We start from the raw sequence: 19,016 nt of genomic DNA on the forward strand, positions 1-19,016 counted from the left end.
TGTATTAAATTAATAAAAATTAGGTTCGAAGTTGACATGACATCACATGAAAGACTAACGTATTTTTTTGAGAACATAGATTACTTTGTAGTTTGATTCTTACGAATTACAATATTTTGATTTTCATCCTCATACTTTGGAAGAGTAACAATTAAACTTTTGCGTATTAAAATTTTAATTTTAGTGGAAAATAACCCAAGGATGATGACATATAAAGCCTACATACCTCTAATCATCTAAAACCAAATCTATTTATTCATTCACAGGTTTAAATTACCATTTAGCATCAAGGAACTGATCATTACATAAAACTAAATAGTAAAAAAAAACATTTATTTTGTGTACTTGAAATAACACTACAATGACCAATATGTCAAATAATAATAATAAAAAAAACTTGTGAAGCACAAAGATTAGAGTTGATAATATAAGCTACCCCATGAAGATTAAAACCAAAAATGACCAAATACGAAAACCCAACAAAGAAGAAGGAGAAAGAAAAAAAAGAAAAGCACAGTGTGCGTAACACAAAAAAGATTTTAACTTTTGAAGGGAAAAAGAAAGAGAAAAGGTAAAATCCACATAGATTTCTTTTGGACAATGTATACTTTCCAATAGACTTTTTATTCCTCTTTTTCCAAAGACTTGGTGGGTAGGCAAAGGCTACACATATTATATTATATGATACATATGCACAAAAGAGAAAATAAAAAAGGCTCAAGGAAAGCAGAAGCAAGCCAAGGAGAAGAACGGTCCTTTTTTTTCTCTCTTTTTTGAGGAAATGAAAGTGGGAAATGAGAAAAAGTTGCAGCAGGCTTAGGCCATGGCTTGGTGATGAAATGGGGAGAGAGGAGAAGGCAAGTCAAAAGAAGCTTAGGGAAGTAAGCTTTTTTTCCTATTTTGGTTTTGTAAAAAAGGGGGAATGAATTTAATTTAACGTCCACCATTACAGGACAGCCCATGCTATATATAGCTCTTTGTACTCATAACCTGTCAACACCCTCCGACCAACGTCGTCTCCGGACTCACAAATTACAATATTTTTCTCTGTTTTTCCCCCAAAAAAAAATCCCACCAACGCATTCCCTTGATTCCCTCTCTCTCTTTCTGCAAATACCCTCTTGAACCCCTCCAATCATTCCCTCTCTTGAGGAATATTCGACCCAAATTCTTGTAAGTTCTTAATGGATCATCTTCAGATACCAAATAGATGGTGGGGTTGTTGTTGGGTTTGAAGCTGATTCAGGATCGGGTTTGTGGGTGAAGTTTTTTGAGTTTCTTTTTAGTTGTTTGGAAGGGAAGAAAAGGAAATTTTGTGGTGGTGATGGAACAGAAACACATTTTTCTGTCTGCTTTGGGTGTGGGGGTTGGAGTTGGGGTGGGCCTTGGATTGAGCTCTGGCCAAGCCGTTGGGAAATGGGTCGGAGGGAATGGATATTCTGATGAGATTTCAGGGCAGACGATTGAGCTGGAGCTGATGAGGCAGCTGCTTGATGGCAAAAACAGCAATGTAACTTTTGATGAGTTTCCTTATTATCTATGGTAATCATGTGATCCTTTCTCCTATGATCTTTTCTGGTCTTATGTTGTTATACGATGGTGGTCATATGAACATCTTTCTTTTTCCTGTTAGTGAACAGGTTGGCTGAAAAGTTTTCTTGCTTTCTGATTTTGGTTTAAGCCAGATTGTTTATGTATTTGATCCTAGAGATGTTTGTTATTTGTAATCTTGAGGCGTCCAGAATAGTTCTTCTCTCCCTTAGTCCTTATTAATTCATCAGGACATAGAATCTGAGTTACATATCAGTTCCTAGAAATTAGAGTTCATGGTAAAAACTTTGTTTAGAATGATGCACAAAGTGCGGCTCGAACAACATGATCCACTGTGGATTCTTTTACCTTTGGTGAATGGAAGAGGTGATGAGATGAGGAGCTTAGAGATGATCATGTCTGTGCTTTGCCTATTTCAAAGTCCAAGCTGATGCATCAACTTCTTGTGGAAATTTCTTTTGAATTTTGTTGCCTGCAATTTTTCCAACTATAACTATTTTTCTGTTTAATGCATAAAAGTAAATGAAGAACTTCATCAGAAATACAATAACGAATCAATTTTTGACGTTCGATGTCAATATATTTGTACTTTTTAGTTTATGCTTTTTGATCCAGTGATCTTTTTTGTCTTCCATTTTTTCCATTAGTTTTCTTTATTCCCATGGTTTTGCAGTCTTTTATTTAGTAATAACTAGGTTCTTCTACCAAATATGAAAAGAGTTCATGTTTGTTCTCTATGTGGTTTTATGCCTGTGGATTAAGAAATCCTTAGTTCTCTTTTTATAGTGCATTCTGACTGCAAATATGTTTACTATTTACGACTTGATCATGGGATCATTATGAAAAGGCTTGATTGCCTAGATGGTGAATGTTTTTTAAAGGAGGCCTTCTGTAATGTTCTTCGTTTCTTGTGTGGATAAGACCTAATACATACAAGAAATAGTGAAAGCTCAATATGGTTGATCTTTGGGCCTAGTTTTGATGTAGTAGCTATATTTCGATTGAAGAAGTTCTTTGATTGAATTATGATCCAAAACTTTTTTATTTACTCGTGCTTAATGTTTTTTTGTTACACTACAAATCATATAATAACTTGTTATAATTCGATTTTTTAGATTATTTCATCTACGCTCTTCTATGGTTCCTTTGACACTACAACATTCTTATCTGCACTGCAGTTTCAGTTCTTGGCTGAATATTACTAGTCATATTTTCATGTTCTACTCTAAACTGTTCTTTCTCTGATGGTAATCATAGCGGGAGGACTCGGGTGCTTTTGATGAGTGCTGCATATGTTCATCTAAAGCACTGCGACATCTCCAAGCACACCAGAAATCTAACGCCAGCAAGTCGGGCCATTTTGCTCTCAGGACCGACAGGTATGAATTATGATACTTTCACCCCAAGTACCTTGTAGAAAAACAATACTTTTCAGAGCACGGTATGTGATGTAAACTGGTTGCAATTTTTTTTCAATAAAGAACCTTACCAGCAAATGCTCGCCAAGGCACTGGCGCATCACTTCAAATCGAAGTTGCTGTTGTTAGATGTTTCTGACTTTTCTTTAAAGGTATCTTATCTACATTTAAGTTATCATTTCTGTTTTAGTTTGTGGCAGAATGAAACTTACATCAGCTATATTTAACTTACTGCAGATGCAAAGCAAATATGGATGTGCCAAGAAAGAATATGTAAGTTCTTACTGCCAACAGTGAGAAAATTAAATGTTCTTTCTTTCTTTCTTTCTTTTTTTTCCACAAATAATTATCATATTTTTAGAATGCAAGTATTGTAAACGTGAACTAGTTAAAAGTTAAATAGTGGTACTATCTGATGTGAGTACGTTTACTATTTAGAGAACTTAAAAAAAAAATTTGTAGATCACTTGAACTAAACAAAAACCTATAGCTTGAGGAGGACCAGGAGTTTTTCCTCATTTTTTTGTTTACTTTTGCAGTCATTCAAGAGGTCCATCTCTGAAGTGACGTTCGAGCGAATGTCTAGCGTTTTAGGTTCCTTTGGGATTCTTCCTACAAGTGGAAATACTAGGGGTAAGAAAAACATGAAATATTTTTCCTTATCCAGGACAAATGTTCCTCAGACATTTGACAAGTTATTTCTGTCTTTTCGAAAAATGGTTCTTTCTCTGCACACTTAAGATCTCTTATCATTTTCCCTTTACACCTGATAAATATGCTCATCTATTTGAATTTTTTAAAACTCTTGAGTTCTGTGTTCTTATTCAAATATACATAAATTACTTATCTTTAATGGATATTTTTAAGGTTATTCTGATTGATTTATAATGTCAATGAAGCTGGGGAACAGAAAATCCCATTGTAGCTGTTCTTTAGAAGTTCAATAGCAAAAATTGTAGTTGTTGATCATTTCTTCTTTCTGCATGCATTAATGTGTTTTTCTCATATTCTCATTCCCATTTTTTCTTATAGGCAATTTAAGAAGGCAAAGCAGTACTACAGACATCCAATCAAGGTAGAATATTCAGTGTTTTATCATAACATAACCAGGTTCTCTAGTTGCGATATGATCAATAACCACATAGGAGGTATCACACAGATTGCACAACATGTTCTAATTTCTAACCGGGGTCTTTTTTTTTAATTAATCTTCAGAAGCACCGATGGCTCGTCTAATCTTCCAAAACTTCGTAGAAATGCTTCTGCTGCGTCTGATATTAGTAGTGTCTCATCAAACTGTGCCTCAACAAATCCAGGTTAAATCCAAAATCCAAATAAATTTTGAAATGAAATTCTTTAACTACTCCTTGTTGCTCAATGATATATTCATGCAAATTGTGCAGAAGTCAGTGATGAAGAGACGTTTATTAATACCTATTTTGCTTGAATTTAGCTAAACCCAATTCTAAAATCAATGACACCCTTACTTTGAAATCAAGAAGAAGCTTTGGATCATAATTTCTGATTTTGCTTGTGATTTTGGTCTCTTTCAGCTTCTGTCAAGCGCACAAGTAGTTGGTGTTTTGATGAGAAACTTTTTCTTCAGTCGCTTTATAAGGTAATCAACTTATGAGCTGTTTGATCATTGATATATACCTCTTCTTCCATGGATGCATGGCTGATGCAGATGTTCTTTTCTTTTTAGTGAAGTTTGTAAAATGGCCTGAAAATTTGTCTAATCATTCAAATCTTACAGGTCTTGGTGTCGGTATCGGAAAATGGTTCCATAATTTTATATCTGAGAGATGTTGAGAGACTTCTTCTTCAGTCACAGAGGCTGTACAATATGTTCCATAGATTTTTGGACAAGCTCTCAGGATCAGTTCTAGTACTTGGTTCCCGAGTGGCAGACTTGGAAAACGATTGTGGAGATATTGACGATAGACTGACCAATTTGTTCCGGTATAGTGTTGAAATTCGACCCCCTGAAGATGAGAATCATCTTGTCAGCTGGAAAGCTCAATTGGAAGAGGACATGAAGATTATTCAGTTCCAAGATAATAAAAACCACATTGCTGAAGTACTTGCTGCAAATGATCTCGAATGTGATGATCTCGGTTCAATCTGCCATGCAGACACCATTGTTCTCAGTAATTATATTGAAGAAATTGTCGTGTCTGCAATATCTTATCATTTGATGAACAACCCAGATCCAGAATATCGAAATGGAAAACTTTTGATACCATCCAAGAGGTATGCACCACATTCCTTAAAGAGAGAGAGAGAGAGAGCAGCCACGGATGATGCCTGTATTTATAAATATTAATCAAATCTGGTTCTGGAGCAGTTTATCCCATGGATTGAGTATATTCCAGGAAGGAAATAATGAAGGAAAAGGCACTCTAAAGCTAGAGACAAATGCAGAATCATCGAAGGTCTGATTTCCATATCAATAATGTACTTCGTAAAAACTGTATCTTTGTAATTATTTTTGCTTATTAATATAATTTTTAATAATCTAGTAGTGAATTATGTTGTCAAATGAATTTTCAGGGAGTATTTTCTACTTATTTTGCAGGAAGCGCAAGGGGACGAAGCTGTTGGTGCAAAAACTGAATCTAAATCTGAAAATCCAGCTGCAGAAAACAGAAGCGAGGCAGAGAAATCTGTTCCTATAGTGAAGAAAGATGTTGAGAATGTGCCTCCACAAAAAGCACCTGTAAGTTGAACTCTTTAATGAAGGTGAAACCTAGGCAGAGGCACTATTTTTTTCGAACGTAACTTTTTAATACCTCATGGATTACCATTTTTTTTCTCCATCACCGGCAAAACATGTTCGTAAGTTGTAGACCCCTGTATCGTGTCCGCAATATATTGAATCAAATGTCGTTTTTATGTGTTCTATTTGAACATCGTGTCCTTATTGTTGGTTCTAGTCTTTGTTTTTGGAATTGAGGTTTCAACTTCTGTACTCTTGAGTAATTCTCTCACTAAATTTTCAGTTTTTATGGTCAACGTTGGCTCTTCTTCCATCTCATTGTTTTCATTCTTGTATACCTCCTATAGGAAATCCCGCCAGACAATGAATTTGAAAAGCGTATAAGACCAGAAGTTATCCCCGCAAGTGAGATTGGGGTGACATTTGCAGACATTGGTGCAATGGATGAGATCAAAGAGTCTTTACAGGAATTAGTCATGCTTCCTCTTCGAAGACCGGACCTCTTTAAGGGCGGGCTTCTTAAACCTTGTAGGGGCATTTTGCTTTTCGGCCCTCCTGGAACGGGTAAAACAATGCTGGCAAAGGCCATTGCTAATGAAGCTGGAGCAAGTTTCATCAATGTTTCAATGTCCACAATCACTTCTAAATGGTTTGGGGAAGACGAAAAGAACGTCCGGGCATTGTTTACACTCGCAGCAAAGGTCTCGCCTACAATTATTTTTGTGGATGAAGTTGATAGCATGCTCGGGCAGCGGACTAGAGTGGGTGAGCATGAGGCAATGCGGAAGATTAAAAACGAATTCATGACACACTGGGATGGACTGCTGACTAGAAACGATGAGCGAATACTAGTTCTTGCTGCAACCAACAGACCATTTGACCTCGATGAAGCAATCATTAGGCGGTTCGAGCGCAGGTAAAAATATCATATTTTATCCCGGCCTAGTTTTATGTTCCTTCACTACTTTCCGAGCTCCTTGTTAAAATTATAGTGAAGATAGGTTCTTCAAGAATTAACTGTCGACTACTGGAAACTCGTTTTCTAATATCTCGATCTATTCCGTTAAGCAGAATTATGGTGGGTCTTCCATCAATTGAGAGCAGGGAATCGATCTTGAGAACACTTCTATCAAAGGAAAAGGCTGAAGATCTTGATTTCAAGGAGCTCGCAACTATGACGGAAGGATACAGTGGAAGTGATCTCAAGGTGTGTCCTCTAATATATAATACTCCATGAATTAATTGCTTAGTTTCATTAATCAGCTCATGACCTTTACTTCCCACAACAGAATTTGTGCGTGACCGCAGCTTATCGGCCTGTTCGGGAGCTGTTGCAACAAGAAAGATCGAAAGATTTGGTAACTTCCATTGAGCTATTCCTCTACCTTATCATTTCTTGTATAACATGAAATGTTTACCATCAAAGTCCTGCAAATAAACTTCTGTAACTTCCATCTGTTTTAGGAAAAGAAGCAGAGAGAGAGAGAGGAGAAGGAGAAAGAGAAGGAGAAAGAGGAGAAGGAGAAAGAGAAGGAGAAAGAGGAGAAGGAGAAGGAGGAGAAAGAGGAGAAAGAGGAGAAGGAGAAGGAGAAGGAGAAAGATAAGGAGAAAGAGCAGGAGAAAGAGGAGAAGGAAAATAGTTCGGAAGACGTTTCAGATACGAGAGAGGAAGAAAAAGAGGAACAAGTGATCATTCTGAGGTCTTTAAATATGGATGATATGAGGCAGGCAAAGAATCAGGTGAATATCTGTGCTTCCCTTCATTTTGAGATGAGGGTATACTTTATTTCTGACTTCTTATTCAGTTCATAAAGATCAATCTCTCTCGTGGGTGTCAAAAGATTAATCAGGTGAATATTTGGGTTCGGTGTAGTTAATTAATGCGTGTAATGTAATGTAATGTAATGCAGGTTGCTGCAAGTTTTGCTTCAGAAGGATCAGTGATGAATGAGTTGAAGCAATGGAATGATTTGTATGGAGAGGGAGGTTCAAGAAAAAAGCAACAGCTTACTTACTTCCTATAGAATGTAGAAGCAAGCTTGTTATCTTAAACACGTATGAGCAAGAGCGAGCGGACGTGAACGTTCATGGAAAAGTGTGATTCCTTTCGGGTGCAAAGTCATGACATCTGATGGTAACTCTTCTAGCTTTAAGATCTTGCAACGAGGCAAACTAGGGGGCATGTTTCGTCGCCAAATTATGCGATATCGATATCATTCCAGTCCTGTCTGTCATTTGTTTCGAGTCGTATGGTTAAAAAATGGTTATGAATGAATTCTTAGGCCATTGTTGAAGTCAAATCGTTTACCTCATCTCGTTAAAGATTGTAATCACGATGTTATCAATGAATTCTTAGTGCACGACATCTGAGAATGCATAATGTACTGTGAAAATGTGGAGCAAATAGTCAGATTTGTTTGATTTATTTTAGACTGTGGGAAGATACAATAGGATTTGTACATCATTTATGTGTAATTTTATGTATTCAAACTATAAAGGTTGTAGCGAGTGTATCATAGATTATTTGAGCTGCCTTTTTTTAGTTGACACTATAAATGTTTGAAACTTCAATTTATAATATTGAAATTGAATAAGATAATGGTGGTATATATAAAAATAATAATAATAATAACATAATATTGATGTATATTTTAAAAAGTACTGTTTTGTATGAATGAATCGTTAAAGGTTAAATATTTGTCTCACTCTTCTTTATATTTGGTATTTTTTGAATAAGAAAATGTATCACTCTGAAACTGATTTTGAGATTAAGAATTTTAAAACACTTGTGAATAAAATCAACAAAAATAAGAGATGATAATAATAATAATAATAATAATAATAATAATAATAATAAGCCTCAACCATAAACAATCCCTTAGCCTTTCACCATATTCAATTTCTCCAATGCCCAAGAAAAAGAGTTGATTTCATTCCACTGGTTATGTTTCCATCACAACATAACCTCGCATGGTAATGGGAATCAAGAAATATTCATAGATGTAAGAGAGATTGATATCAAAGGATGAACAAAACCCCTCAGATATTACCATAAGATGATAGTACACATTTCGACTGTAACAGATATCAAAGTTACTTCAGTTCAGTCAATATTGATCTCGACTTAGGAAGACAACAGCAGCAAACACCGATCATCTTCTATTCATTTTGTGAACATGGATCGATTAACAATTGGTGTCTAGGGCAAAACTTTAATTGCATAAGCATTTCAATAAAGTTGCATTCTTCCTCAAATAACTAGTATGCAAAAGGGATAAAAGATCAAAACCTTTCAGCCAATCTGGCTGTAACTGCTCTTAGTTTTGAATAAACTTTTCCTGCAGGGGAACCTAAAATGAGGCTGCAAAGAGAATCTCTAGCAATCTTGATGTTGGCAAAGGATCCTAATATGTGAATCTTGGTGTCTGCAATAACTATCCTCGTCTTTGTAGCATTTTCGATCGCAAACTTTGTTTTACCAGCTTTACCAGACAATCTGCCTATGGCACGAGATAAGTGTTCACCTCGAAGTGTTTTAACATCCTTAATCTCAAAAGATTCGACGTAGAGTTCATCAACTCGTAAGAGTGCAATTGCATCGATTATGTCAAAACCAAGCATGAAGGCATGGACAAAATCTGCACATTTTTGCAAGTTACTGATGTCGGGCGTGTCTTCTCTGGTTTTCAGTTCAACTTTACGAGCCTTGAGGTTCATACGGATGTCAATTTTCATCTGCTCATATACTGGGGTGTAAATCTCCATCCATGCTTTCTTGAGAGGAGAATAGCGATGCGGAGGAACAGACACCTTCCGGAACTGAACTCGGCCATCATTCATCTCATGAGGCTTTAGAGGATCAAACTGTGGTTTTGGTGGCAAGGTGCCAACTTCGGTTATCGGTTTAGTTGACATGGCTTCTACTTCCATGGAAGTGGGGGCTTCAGTAGACTGCATTTTGGAGTTGTGCTGAGCTCCACCCTGTAAAAACCCAAAGAACTACCATTAAACAACGAAATATAAGCAATATTTGAGTGAAAGATGAGATAGATAAAAAAACCCCATCAACATGATAGGCAGTACAATGAAAGCATAAATCTCCACCACCACATACAAAACCACAGAATACAGAATTTAGACTTTTACCAAAATTTATTCTACAATAGAATAGCCCAACATAACATATTGTAACAAACGGGAAAAATTGAGCCAAGAATAGCATGTGGGGTAAGATCAGCTCTTCTATTTGATGCTAGCAAGAAGTCTGAAACTATACCCAACAAACAGCAAAAATTAGGTTTGAACATGTTACCCAAAATCCGAATTTCATAGGCTTCATACCAAATCAAATACAGGTGCAAATTAAACAATAATACTCCAGTTAAGTAATCAACCTTTTTCGACATCAAGTGAAAACAGGACGCCCCATAAAAATCAAACTTGCAGAAAGCATGAATTGAAAATCAATCCTCCCCAGTATCAGTCGACAAAAAACAATCATCAATTGCAATTTAAGACGAATTAAAAATATTTGAAAAGCTAGTTCTAATAAGAAAATTCAATACAGATAATTCAGCACAACAAACTACATGTTCCAAATTAATAGGAAAATATATCATATAAACGATAATCTACAACAAGCAACGGCCAAAACATTGATACCGATTAAATTTAAGAAGGCAGAAATAGAATATGAACCAAAAGGACGAAAATTGTCTATCCTCGTTCAGTTTCAGCCCATAACGGATAAAATTCGAATGCAGACGATAAGAACAATACTCCAATCAAGCAATCAACCATTATCAAATGAAAAACAGAACTCTCCGAAAAATAAAACTTGCAGAAAGCATGGATTGAAAATCAATCGTCCCCGGTGTCAATGGCAGCACAAACGAAGAAACCGAAGATTATAATCCAAGGGGGCAAAGGGCTGCACACCTGCGACGCTGAGAGGCGAGGGTGGGTGAGAAATTGAGGGGAGAAAGTGACCGGAATAGTGCGAGGTACGGCGGCGAACGGTGGCGATGCCGGCTGAAGCTTGAATTGGTGGTACTGTGTACCTGAGATGCTGAACTGAAGATTGAATCTGAGAACGGAGGCGGGGAGGGGAAGACTATACAACTAGGGCATAATTTTTTTTCTTTGCAAAACAATAACTTAAATAGGTTACACTTTTTAATTTACAAAAATTTCCTGCGGATTTAGTCGTTCTAACTTTAATATATAACAATTTAATCTCTATAATTTAAAAATGGTAAAAATTTAGTAGAATTTGTTTTAGTACATTTAGAGTGGAGGATCATTGAAGATATATGTCAATTATCAATGATCTATAGAACTCGAGATTATACAAGACCTTAGGCAAAATTTTGATTGAGAGAACTTAATACGAAAAATATCGTCTAAATTATTTTTCTTACTTTTTGAGATGAAAAATTATGTATTATATGACCAATTCATTTAATCTTTCCTGTGGCATAGCTCGCCTTAAATACAATTAATTTTAATTTTGAAAAGTTCATCTGTTGATTTGTCTACACTTATCATTTCTTCTATTATTTCGTTATTTTTATTACTTTTACTCCCAATTACAAATTTATCGAGAGTAGCTTTTTGAAGTTTAATTTTTTTCTACCTTTCTTTTCTTTTAGCTTTTCATCTTTATATTCATATTTTCTTTGGAGTCGTATTGATATTCTAAGTAAGCAAATCCAAACAAATATCAGATATTAGGTATTGAGCCATCAAAAATATGAAATAATTTATGGAAAAAAAAAGTAAGAGAATTTGAATAAAATACCTGAAACTTTGAAGTGATTTCTATTCTAGTAATTGATAATCTTTTGAGACCACATAAGTAATATATTTATGAAGTTTTTTTAGATAAGTTTAAAAATTTTTGTTGTGAAAAAAAATAAATAAAAAGATAAAGAAATACGAAGGTCTCCCCCTCCCCCACCTTAAATGGGTTGAGACTTGTAAGGAAATTTGAAAGGAATGTATAAAAAGATCTTAAGAAATTTGAAATATAAGTCAATTAAAATTGAGATAAATTTATGAAGTTATTAATTGTAGATTTTTTTTTATGTATTTTCAATATTATAAAAAATTATGAAATTTAATTATTTTAAATTTAATTTATAATGGAAAACTAAATTAAATAGAAATATGAGGTATTCTTAGAATGAGACCTTACGCGGTAGCTTAAGTCGGCCGTGACCTATACTAGCTTTAGCATAATTTTATATATATATATTTATATTAAATATTGTAATAAACTTAAAAATTTTATTATGTAATAAAAGTTGACACCAAAATTTTATAAGATTTTTTACCGTAGGACTAAATTATTACAAATTTTAAACTATGGAGATTAAATTGCTGCATATTAGAAATTAGAGACTAAATTGTTACCATTTGAATATAAAAGAACCGTTACAAATTAAAGTTTAAAAATTAAAGGTGTGTTGGAATTGATTTTGGATAAAAAAGTATCCGCCATGAAAAGTTTTGCAACCTAAAATAAAGGACAAAACACTCTTGTCGAGCTTTAGCTTAGAACCAAGTACATAGTTTTAAAGTTTGAAAGTTTGAAAAATGATTCTAAAAAGGGTTTATAGAGTCATTTGATCTTAACCTAAATAATGACATGTAACTACTTTAAGATGGTTAACTTGACAAATTATATTAATATTATTATTATTGTAATGATTATATCATGTCATTTATTGTATGCTACGTCAGCATTATTTGAAAATGACGTGGAATCTACCAACATTAAAAAATTATTTATAAATAAAAAAGTATAGTATGAACAGATGGAATAACTAAGAGTGAAATTTTATTTTCTCTCTCTTTTTTTTCTCCTCTTCCTCCATCTATTTTTCCTTTTTTCAAAGGCATGTATTGCTGTCGACTTCCAAATTTGGAAGAACAAATCCAAATTGAAACGAGATATTTAGAGCTCGTTTAGTAACGTTTCTGTTTTTTATTTTTAATAAAGAAAAATAGATTGCATGACTTCAACGTCCATGAATTCAAGTATGATAAAATAATATTTCTATTTGTATTTTGGAATAAATTATAAATGAGAACAAAAAATAAGAAATTTGTTTTAGTTGTTTCTAAAATTTCTATACAATTTTGAGAAGTTACCAAAAAAGGATAAATAAGAAACGTAATTAGTTGCAAAATGCTTAGATTTCTTAAGAAAATTAGAGACGATAAACAAGAAATGGAAGTGTTATCCAAGGAACCGTCATCAAACCGTCAGTAACCACTATTCTATCTTTTTCATTAGAAGAAAACAAGTAATTATTATTACTTTATAAGAATATTTTATATCAATGCATAAAAAATTTTATTTATACCCATGGTCTCTAGTATTCGAGTTTTTTCTTTTTTTATTTGGTTGTTTATTTTTTTAAGATTCTCAAATTTATCTCCAATGTAGTAAAAATTCTCAATTATGGTCCTTACTTGCTCACCAAATTTTGTTAAAATTTCTTTTAACATAAAAGTTCATGTAACAATGAATTAGTATTTGATTAACATATTTAGATACGTGACATGCTATTAAAAAAAAAAGTCAATCTAAACATAACTCACTAGTTCAAGCACCTATCTTTAAGATCGTGAGTTCAACTTTCCGCCTCACATATTGTATAAAAGGAAAAATATATATATAGATAAAGACATGTCACTTAGAGAAAATGAATTTTGTTAATTTGTAGATAGATTTTGTTGATGGACTGGTCGGACTTCATATACATTCGAGCTGCATGTTCATTTATTCAAATATATCTACAAAATATTAATTTATTTATCAACTCTTTTTTTTAACAAATTGTAACAAATTTTTATGTGAAAATTACCTGATTGAGATTTTCTAATTCATTAAGAGTAGGAGTAAGATTTTTTTTTTTTTTTTAGCACAGAGTAAAAGTAAGAATTTAAAAGATTGACAATCAAATTGAGAATTGTCTAAAAAATTATATACCTTCTTATATATTTAGCCTATTTATATAAATTTGTGCCCTTCATACAAAAAATTTTAGATATGCCATTGTATGTATGTGATGATTTTGTGCGTTGTTCATCGAGATATATAACAACCATTATTGTAATACATTAAAAGATATTGTACCATTACTGTAATTTAGAGTTCATTGGTAACGTTTCCGCTTCTGATTCCTCATTTTTAATTAAAAAAATAAAATTGTATGGTCTCAATACACATAAATTTAAGGATGGTAAAAAAAATTTACATTTATGTTTTATAACAAATTGGAAATGGAAATAAGGAACAAAAAATTTATTTGGATTGTTCTCAAATTTTCTATATAATTTTGAGAATGTTTCTTAAAAAATAAGAAACAAGAAACATAATTAGTTGCAAAATGTTTAGGTTTCTTAATACAATTAGAAGTGAGAACAGAGTCCTTAATTTTTTATTTACAAAATTGTACTATGAATGTGAAAAAAGTAGTTGATTACTTGAAAGAAAACCATGGGAGGAAGAAATAAGTTAAAGAGTATTGTTTACCGACGTTCCGTTTCATATTTCTTGTTTTTAATTTTCTTAAAATGATAAATATTTTGTAACGGTTCACGTTTTTCGTTCTTCATTTTCTGAAAATATTTTCAAAATTGTGTAGAAATGTCGGAAACAATAAAATCATTTTTATAATGTATATATAATTTAAATTCGTTAATTTATTGAAAATAGATAAATATTTTATTAATTAAATTAATGCAGTAATTATCTAAAATTTATGTCGCTTAATAATTATCACTTTATGTATTTAACAAGATTAATCATTTTCATCTCATTAATGACATCAATTAATTATACTTTTTATAAAAAAAAAATAGTATATATTTTAATAAATTAATTTATCACAATAGAATAATTAATTTAGTACATTATTGTTAAAATTTTAATGTTGTTAATTTAAAATTTTAACTAATCAAGTCAAATAAAATAAAGTAAATAATTACATTAAAAAAAATTATTGAAAAGAAGAGAGATAAGAGTCTGACACAAAGTCCATTGACAAATTCATGAAATTGGAGAGGATGCCGGAGAATAAGTTATTCCTAGAAAAAGTTTTCAAATTTGTCTAATAAAGAAGGTCTTTACATGCCCATGCCTATTTCCATCTAGAAAACCTCTCACCGTTTTCCCCATGCCTATTTCCATCTAGAAAACCCCTCACCGTTTTCCCGTAAGATTTATGTAGGGGAGTGGAGAGTGTTCTTCAATAAAAACTACCCAACCAATTTCCATTCACTCAAGATGAGAGTTTTGACGGGGAGGGAGGCATAGCTTAGTCTACTAAAAATTAAATGGAGATCAACCTCACCTTGACAGTTAGAGAATATCTTTATAGGCGGGTCAAGATCTTACTAGGTACCCACTGCTCGGAGTACCGTCCCAAAAGGAAAAAGATGTAGGAGTCGGGCTCTAACACAAGAGCTTAGGTCAATTTACCAACTGACGTGAGTTCGAGTATTCACTTGTACAACTTTATATACATTAGCCTTCGTCTTTTATCTCAAGATCCAAAATCCATATAATAAATAATCTTGACTCTAAATTAAAAAATACACTTAAATTTTTTCATGTTTTTCAAAAAAAAAAAATTATCGTTCCTATCGTTTCAATATTATTTTTAACATTTCTAAATCTTTAAAAAATATCCTTCGAACATAAGTTAATATTTTGAATAGAAAATTAAAGTTCTAGAATTTAGAACCATGTGAAAGTCTTATTCTTCTATTGTCAGGAGAGTTTACTTCTGTATTATCTATCTAATTTTCTCCTAACATAATTTCTTCCATGTTTTTCCCATTTTCATCCATAACTTCAACTTTTGGCTCAAAATATTAAGATGGATTTGTTCGAAAGTATCCTTGAAATGTTATAAAATATCGTAAGGAAACTTTCGAAAGTAATTATGAAACACATGACAAATTTGGAGGGTTTATTATTATTATTTTTTTCTTTCTTTCTTTTGGTTGTAAATTTGTAATGTAGCCTAATTTAATCATGGATGGATATTAGCAGAACAATAATTGATTAATTTTCTCCCAGTTCGCAGTTGTGCGCTTCATCGTCGTTTTTGGTTTTCCATTTCGGAATGTCGGATCCATTAGAGAGGTACCGGAAGCTTGCCCTAAGAGATTCTCTGGCGAAGAGTTATCGCTACCCATTAGCCTGTAAGGAGCTAAGCTTCATTATCAGAGCTGCTTTCAATAAACTTCCCAAGAATCTCCAATCCCTCATCTACCAAGATATCATCACCGCCTTTCATCTCCTTCCCGAGTAAGTTTTTGTGTTTCTTCCCTTCTTTTCATATTCAATTTTAGAACTCATATGTTGATTACCCATATACTTTGTCTCCAGTTCGTCGGTTTCAATTCTCCATATTTGGATCAAATTAGGAATTGTTATGAACCCTTTGAATGTTTGCTTCTTAAATCCCTTGCCTGTGCCTGGTTGATTTTATGAAACAGTTTAGTTCTTTTATGGGTTGGATTCAACATTCAATTGAATGTCTTAATGTTCCACAATCCAAGCATTCATTGTCCATGTTAATTGAAGACTACTATAGATTTATCTATCATACATCAATTTGTTAAAGAGGATACACAAAGTAGTCGATCTATCGTTTATATGAGAATGCGGTTGTCTACGCCGTTGATTCCATTTTATGGCATTGAAACTAAGCAAGATTACTATTAATAATTTTTGTTCCATCCTCTCTCTAATTTGCCTACACTCCTTTGATGCTTATTTGAATACGGGAAGCTTCATATGAAATGTTCTGATTAAAAGAATGCAGATGAGCTCTGCTGTTTCGGCTGCACATCTCCTTGCTCAGGGTGTTGAAGCTGCTTGGCCTAAGAAAAAGAGAAATTCAGCAATCGTAGAATTCAAGAAAGCAATGGTTGCTCATAAGAGGCGTAGTAAAGCACATCAGGAAGAAAAAGGTGAATCGCTTGTAAGAATGATTTAACTTTTCCCTTCTTTCTGGTATATTTTGCTATTCATAAATCAAATCGAACAAGATTTAAGTTTGGATAAATTACACATTTGGTTCATGAACTTTTATAGCTATGTCTAATAGGTCACTAAACTTTTAATATTGTGTCTAATAGGTCTCCAAATTTTAAAAAGTGTCTAATAGATTCTTGAACTTTCAATTTTATGTCAATGAGTATATTAAACACTTTTTAAATTCATGAGCTTATTGGGGAAAAAAAATCATAAATAAAATGTTTAAGAACTTATTAGACCCTTTTCAAAGGTCTTACCTGATGGATACTTTTTATAATTTAGAGACCTACTAGATACAAATTTGAGAGTTAAGAGTCCACACTTGTATTTTAACTTTCAAATTTTCATCTTTATGTTTGGCAACACAATTTGATTTCTTTCTCATAAATATTTTTAGGTTCCGCTCAACTGCCTCAAGATGTACTCCTCCACATCTTCCGCTTTCTAGATATCGAATCTTTAGTCTCTGCTGGACTAGTCTGCCGGTAATTTTCTGTCTAAGACCACATGACATGAAATATCCTTGTCTAATCAACAAAGTGTGTGCTTAGCTTAAAGCTCTACTATTCAACTATGAGTTCTAAGCACTACTCTCTGTATGTTGTTAGACACTTAGTTTATTAGCCTTATACGGCGACCATTTCCTTTTAAGATAACGGTTGTTATATACTCAATGTGAAGGTCATGGAATGTAGCAGCAGATGACGAATTTCTATGGCAGTTGCAGTATACAACATTTTTCGGTTCTGATGACAGTGCTAAACTCATTAACAACAAAGGCGGTGTGGACGACTTGGCTAGCACACCTCCTCATGTTGATTGGAAAGAGGCATTTAAGAGAGCATATATAGGTGGATTTTCCCTGCCATAGCTCTCTTTCCTAATAAAACAAAATTTTCAGTAAGATAGTTTTTGAATTTCATAATAACATCTAATTCTTGTTGCTACCATGGTCCATGGCATTTGGAATTTTAGGTAATTCTTTGAGAAGAAACACATATGGAATGGGATACTGCAAACACTGTAACACAATAGTTTTCGTCAGCACCTTGAGATGTCCCGTCGATCATGGTAAAAGTAAAAATAAGCAAATCAAGCCTCTCTCAATCAACCAGGTACTTTTTTTTTACCCTCCCTTTTTCCCAAGTTCACTTTCAGGGTCTTTTCGGGTCAGCTTTTCCTTTGGACTGTCTTTGTTTAGTTACATGAATCTCTCTCTCTCTCTCTACAACTTAAGAACTCAGAAGTTCTGTGATTATTACTTACTGGTCACATAGGAATAATGGGCAGCGTTTCAATTTAAGATAAACTGGAAAGTAGATGCTGAAACCAATGGTTCATAATAGAATCAGTTGCCCGACCGAAATCGACTGAAACTGATAAACCAAACTGACGAATATTTTGATTTTATATTCTACGAAACTGAACCGACTGATGCTTATAGGTCAAATCAATGAAACCAATCTATTTATGCACATATTTGAGAAGTACTATTAGAATCTTGAGACAGCATTCTTGGACACATCATGAGTTTGCGTCGTTTTCGAAACATTACTTGTAGAGCTAGAGAGTTAGCTAAATTCTTATGACTAATCATTTCGTGTCGATTTGTTTTAGGTTGTTGAATATGTGTTGAATGGTTCTTCAGAACTGATTTATTCCTCAGACAGCGATACTGATTCAGATGATGAGGTGATTTCTGCGTTTTGGGCAGTTCCGGAGTACTTGGGTAGAAGGCACTCGAGCTTTTAAAGCTAAATTGATCGATTTTTCGCTCGTCTTTCATGCATACCTCATTTAACCTCGTCAATAAGTAGAGTTAAAATACTGTCTTCCTGTGCCATCTGACATTAATGGAGAAGGTTGAAAACTTTGTCGTTGAAAAATAGACTGTAAAGGAGTTGGGTTGTCTCTCTGGTCACCTTAGATGGGGGAAAATTTCTGGTACTACAGGAATATCAACGGTGGATTAAAATTAATGTGGGCCTATTTCTTTTATTTATTGTGTAAATCGGAGGGAGTACGGTACTCCATAACAGGGGTGAGCAAATAACCCCAAAAAACCGATCCGAATGATCAAAACCGACGTCGGTCTAAATCGGTTTTCAACATTCCAAAACCGACTTTGACCACAAGTGGCGCTGCTGCAGTAAAAATCTGCCCATAGTACTAGTCTCTTAGATTGAAAATACTATGCCAACAACATTGACAAGGTTTTTTTTTTTTTTTTTTTTGGGGAAGAGGAATGATGAATTATTTTGTGTAG

At 33.5% G+C, this 19,016-nt stretch overlaps 2 protein-coding genes and 1 pseudogene across 4 annotated transcripts; 2 read left to right on the plus strand and 1 right to left on the minus strand.

Annotated features, from left to right (window-relative positions):
• Positions 1 to 735: 735 nt before the first annotated feature.
• Positions 736 to 8,216, plus strand: LOC111023955 (P-loop containing nucleoside triphosphate hydrolases superfamily protein). The gene is made up of 16 exons (XM_022301485.2): positions 736 to 1,542; positions 2,809 to 2,930; positions 3,033 to 3,121; positions 3,207 to 3,242; positions 3,509 to 3,602; positions 4,002 to 4,044; positions 4,185 to 4,285; positions 4,523 to 4,587; positions 4,726 to 5,222; positions 5,317 to 5,404; positions 5,548 to 5,688; positions 6,036 to 6,604; positions 6,760 to 6,895; positions 6,978 to 7,046; positions 7,153 to 7,428; positions 7,599 to 8,216. Exons 1-16 carry the CDS (start codon positions 1,325 to 1,327, stop codon positions 7,710 to 7,712), a joined length of 2,658 nt encoding a protein of 885 aa, XP_022157177.1. The 5' UTR covers positions 736 to 1,324; the 3' UTR covers positions 7,713 to 8,216.
• Positions 8,217 to 8,714: 498 nt separating this feature from the next.
• On the minus strand, positions 8,715 to 10,824 carry LOC111023957 (uncharacterized; annotated as a pseudogene). Its single transcript, XR_015791272.1, has 2 exons — positions 10,627 to 10,824; positions 8,715 to 9,669 (listed from the first exon to the last, which is right to left on the minus strand). The product of XR_015791272.1 is annotated as an uncharacterized LOC111023957 (transcript).
• A 4,875-nt stretch (positions 10,825 to 15,699) lies between these two features.
• On the plus strand, positions 15,700 to 18,748 carry LOC111023956 (F-box family protein). 2 transcript variants are annotated; one of them, XM_088125385.1, is made up of 6 exons: positions 15,700 to 16,015; positions 16,529 to 16,683; positions 17,148 to 17,235; positions 17,432 to 17,601; positions 17,726 to 17,865; positions 18,368 to 18,748. In XM_088125385.1, exons 1-6 carry the CDS (start codon positions 15,831 to 15,833, stop codon positions 18,500 to 18,502), a joined length of 873 nt encoding a protein of 290 aa, XP_087981511.1. In that variant the 5' UTR covers positions 15,700 to 15,830; the 3' UTR covers positions 18,503 to 18,748. The 2 variants fall into 2 exon arrangements, with proteins under 2 accessions (XP_087981511.1, XP_022157180.1); XM_022301488.2 differs by having other exon boundaries at positions 15,873 to 16,015; positions 16,536 to 16,683.
• Positions 18,749 to 19,016: the final 268 nt, after the last annotated feature.

This window comes from Momordica charantia, assembly GCF_013281855.1.
Source record: "Momordica charantia cultivar OHB3-1 chromosome 6 unlocalized genomic scaffold, Mcharantia_2.0 BLBB01000006.1, whole genome shotgun sequence".
NCBI classification, from domain to species: Eukaryota; Viridiplantae; Streptophyta; class Magnoliopsida; order Cucurbitales; family Cucurbitaceae; genus Momordica; species Momordica charantia.

Coding starts and splice junctions, on each gene's coding strand:
- LOC111023955 (XM_022301485.2), top strand. CDS start 1,325: ATGGAACAGAAACACATTTTTCTGTCTGCTTTGGGTGTGGGGGTTGGA. Junction 3,603..4,001: donor TACAAGTGGAAATACTAGGG/GTAAGAAAAACA, acceptor TTTTTCTTATAG/GCAATTTAAGAAGGCAAAGC. Junction 4,286..4,522: donor CTGTGCCTCAACAAATCCAG/GTTAAATCCAAA, acceptor GGTCTCTTTCAG/CTTCTGTCAAGCGCACAAGT.
- LOC111023956 (XM_088125385.1), top strand. CDS start 15,831: ATGTCGGATCCATTAGAGAGGTACCGGAAGCTTGCCCTAAGAGATTCT. Junction 16,016..16,528: donor GCCTTTCATCTCCTTCCCGA/GTAAGTTTTTGT, acceptor TCTGATTAAAAG/AATGCAGATGAGCTCTGCTG. Junction 17,602..17,725: donor ATTTAAGAGAGCATATATAG/GTGGATTTTCCC, acceptor TTGGAATTTTAG/GTAATTCTTTGAGAAGAAAC.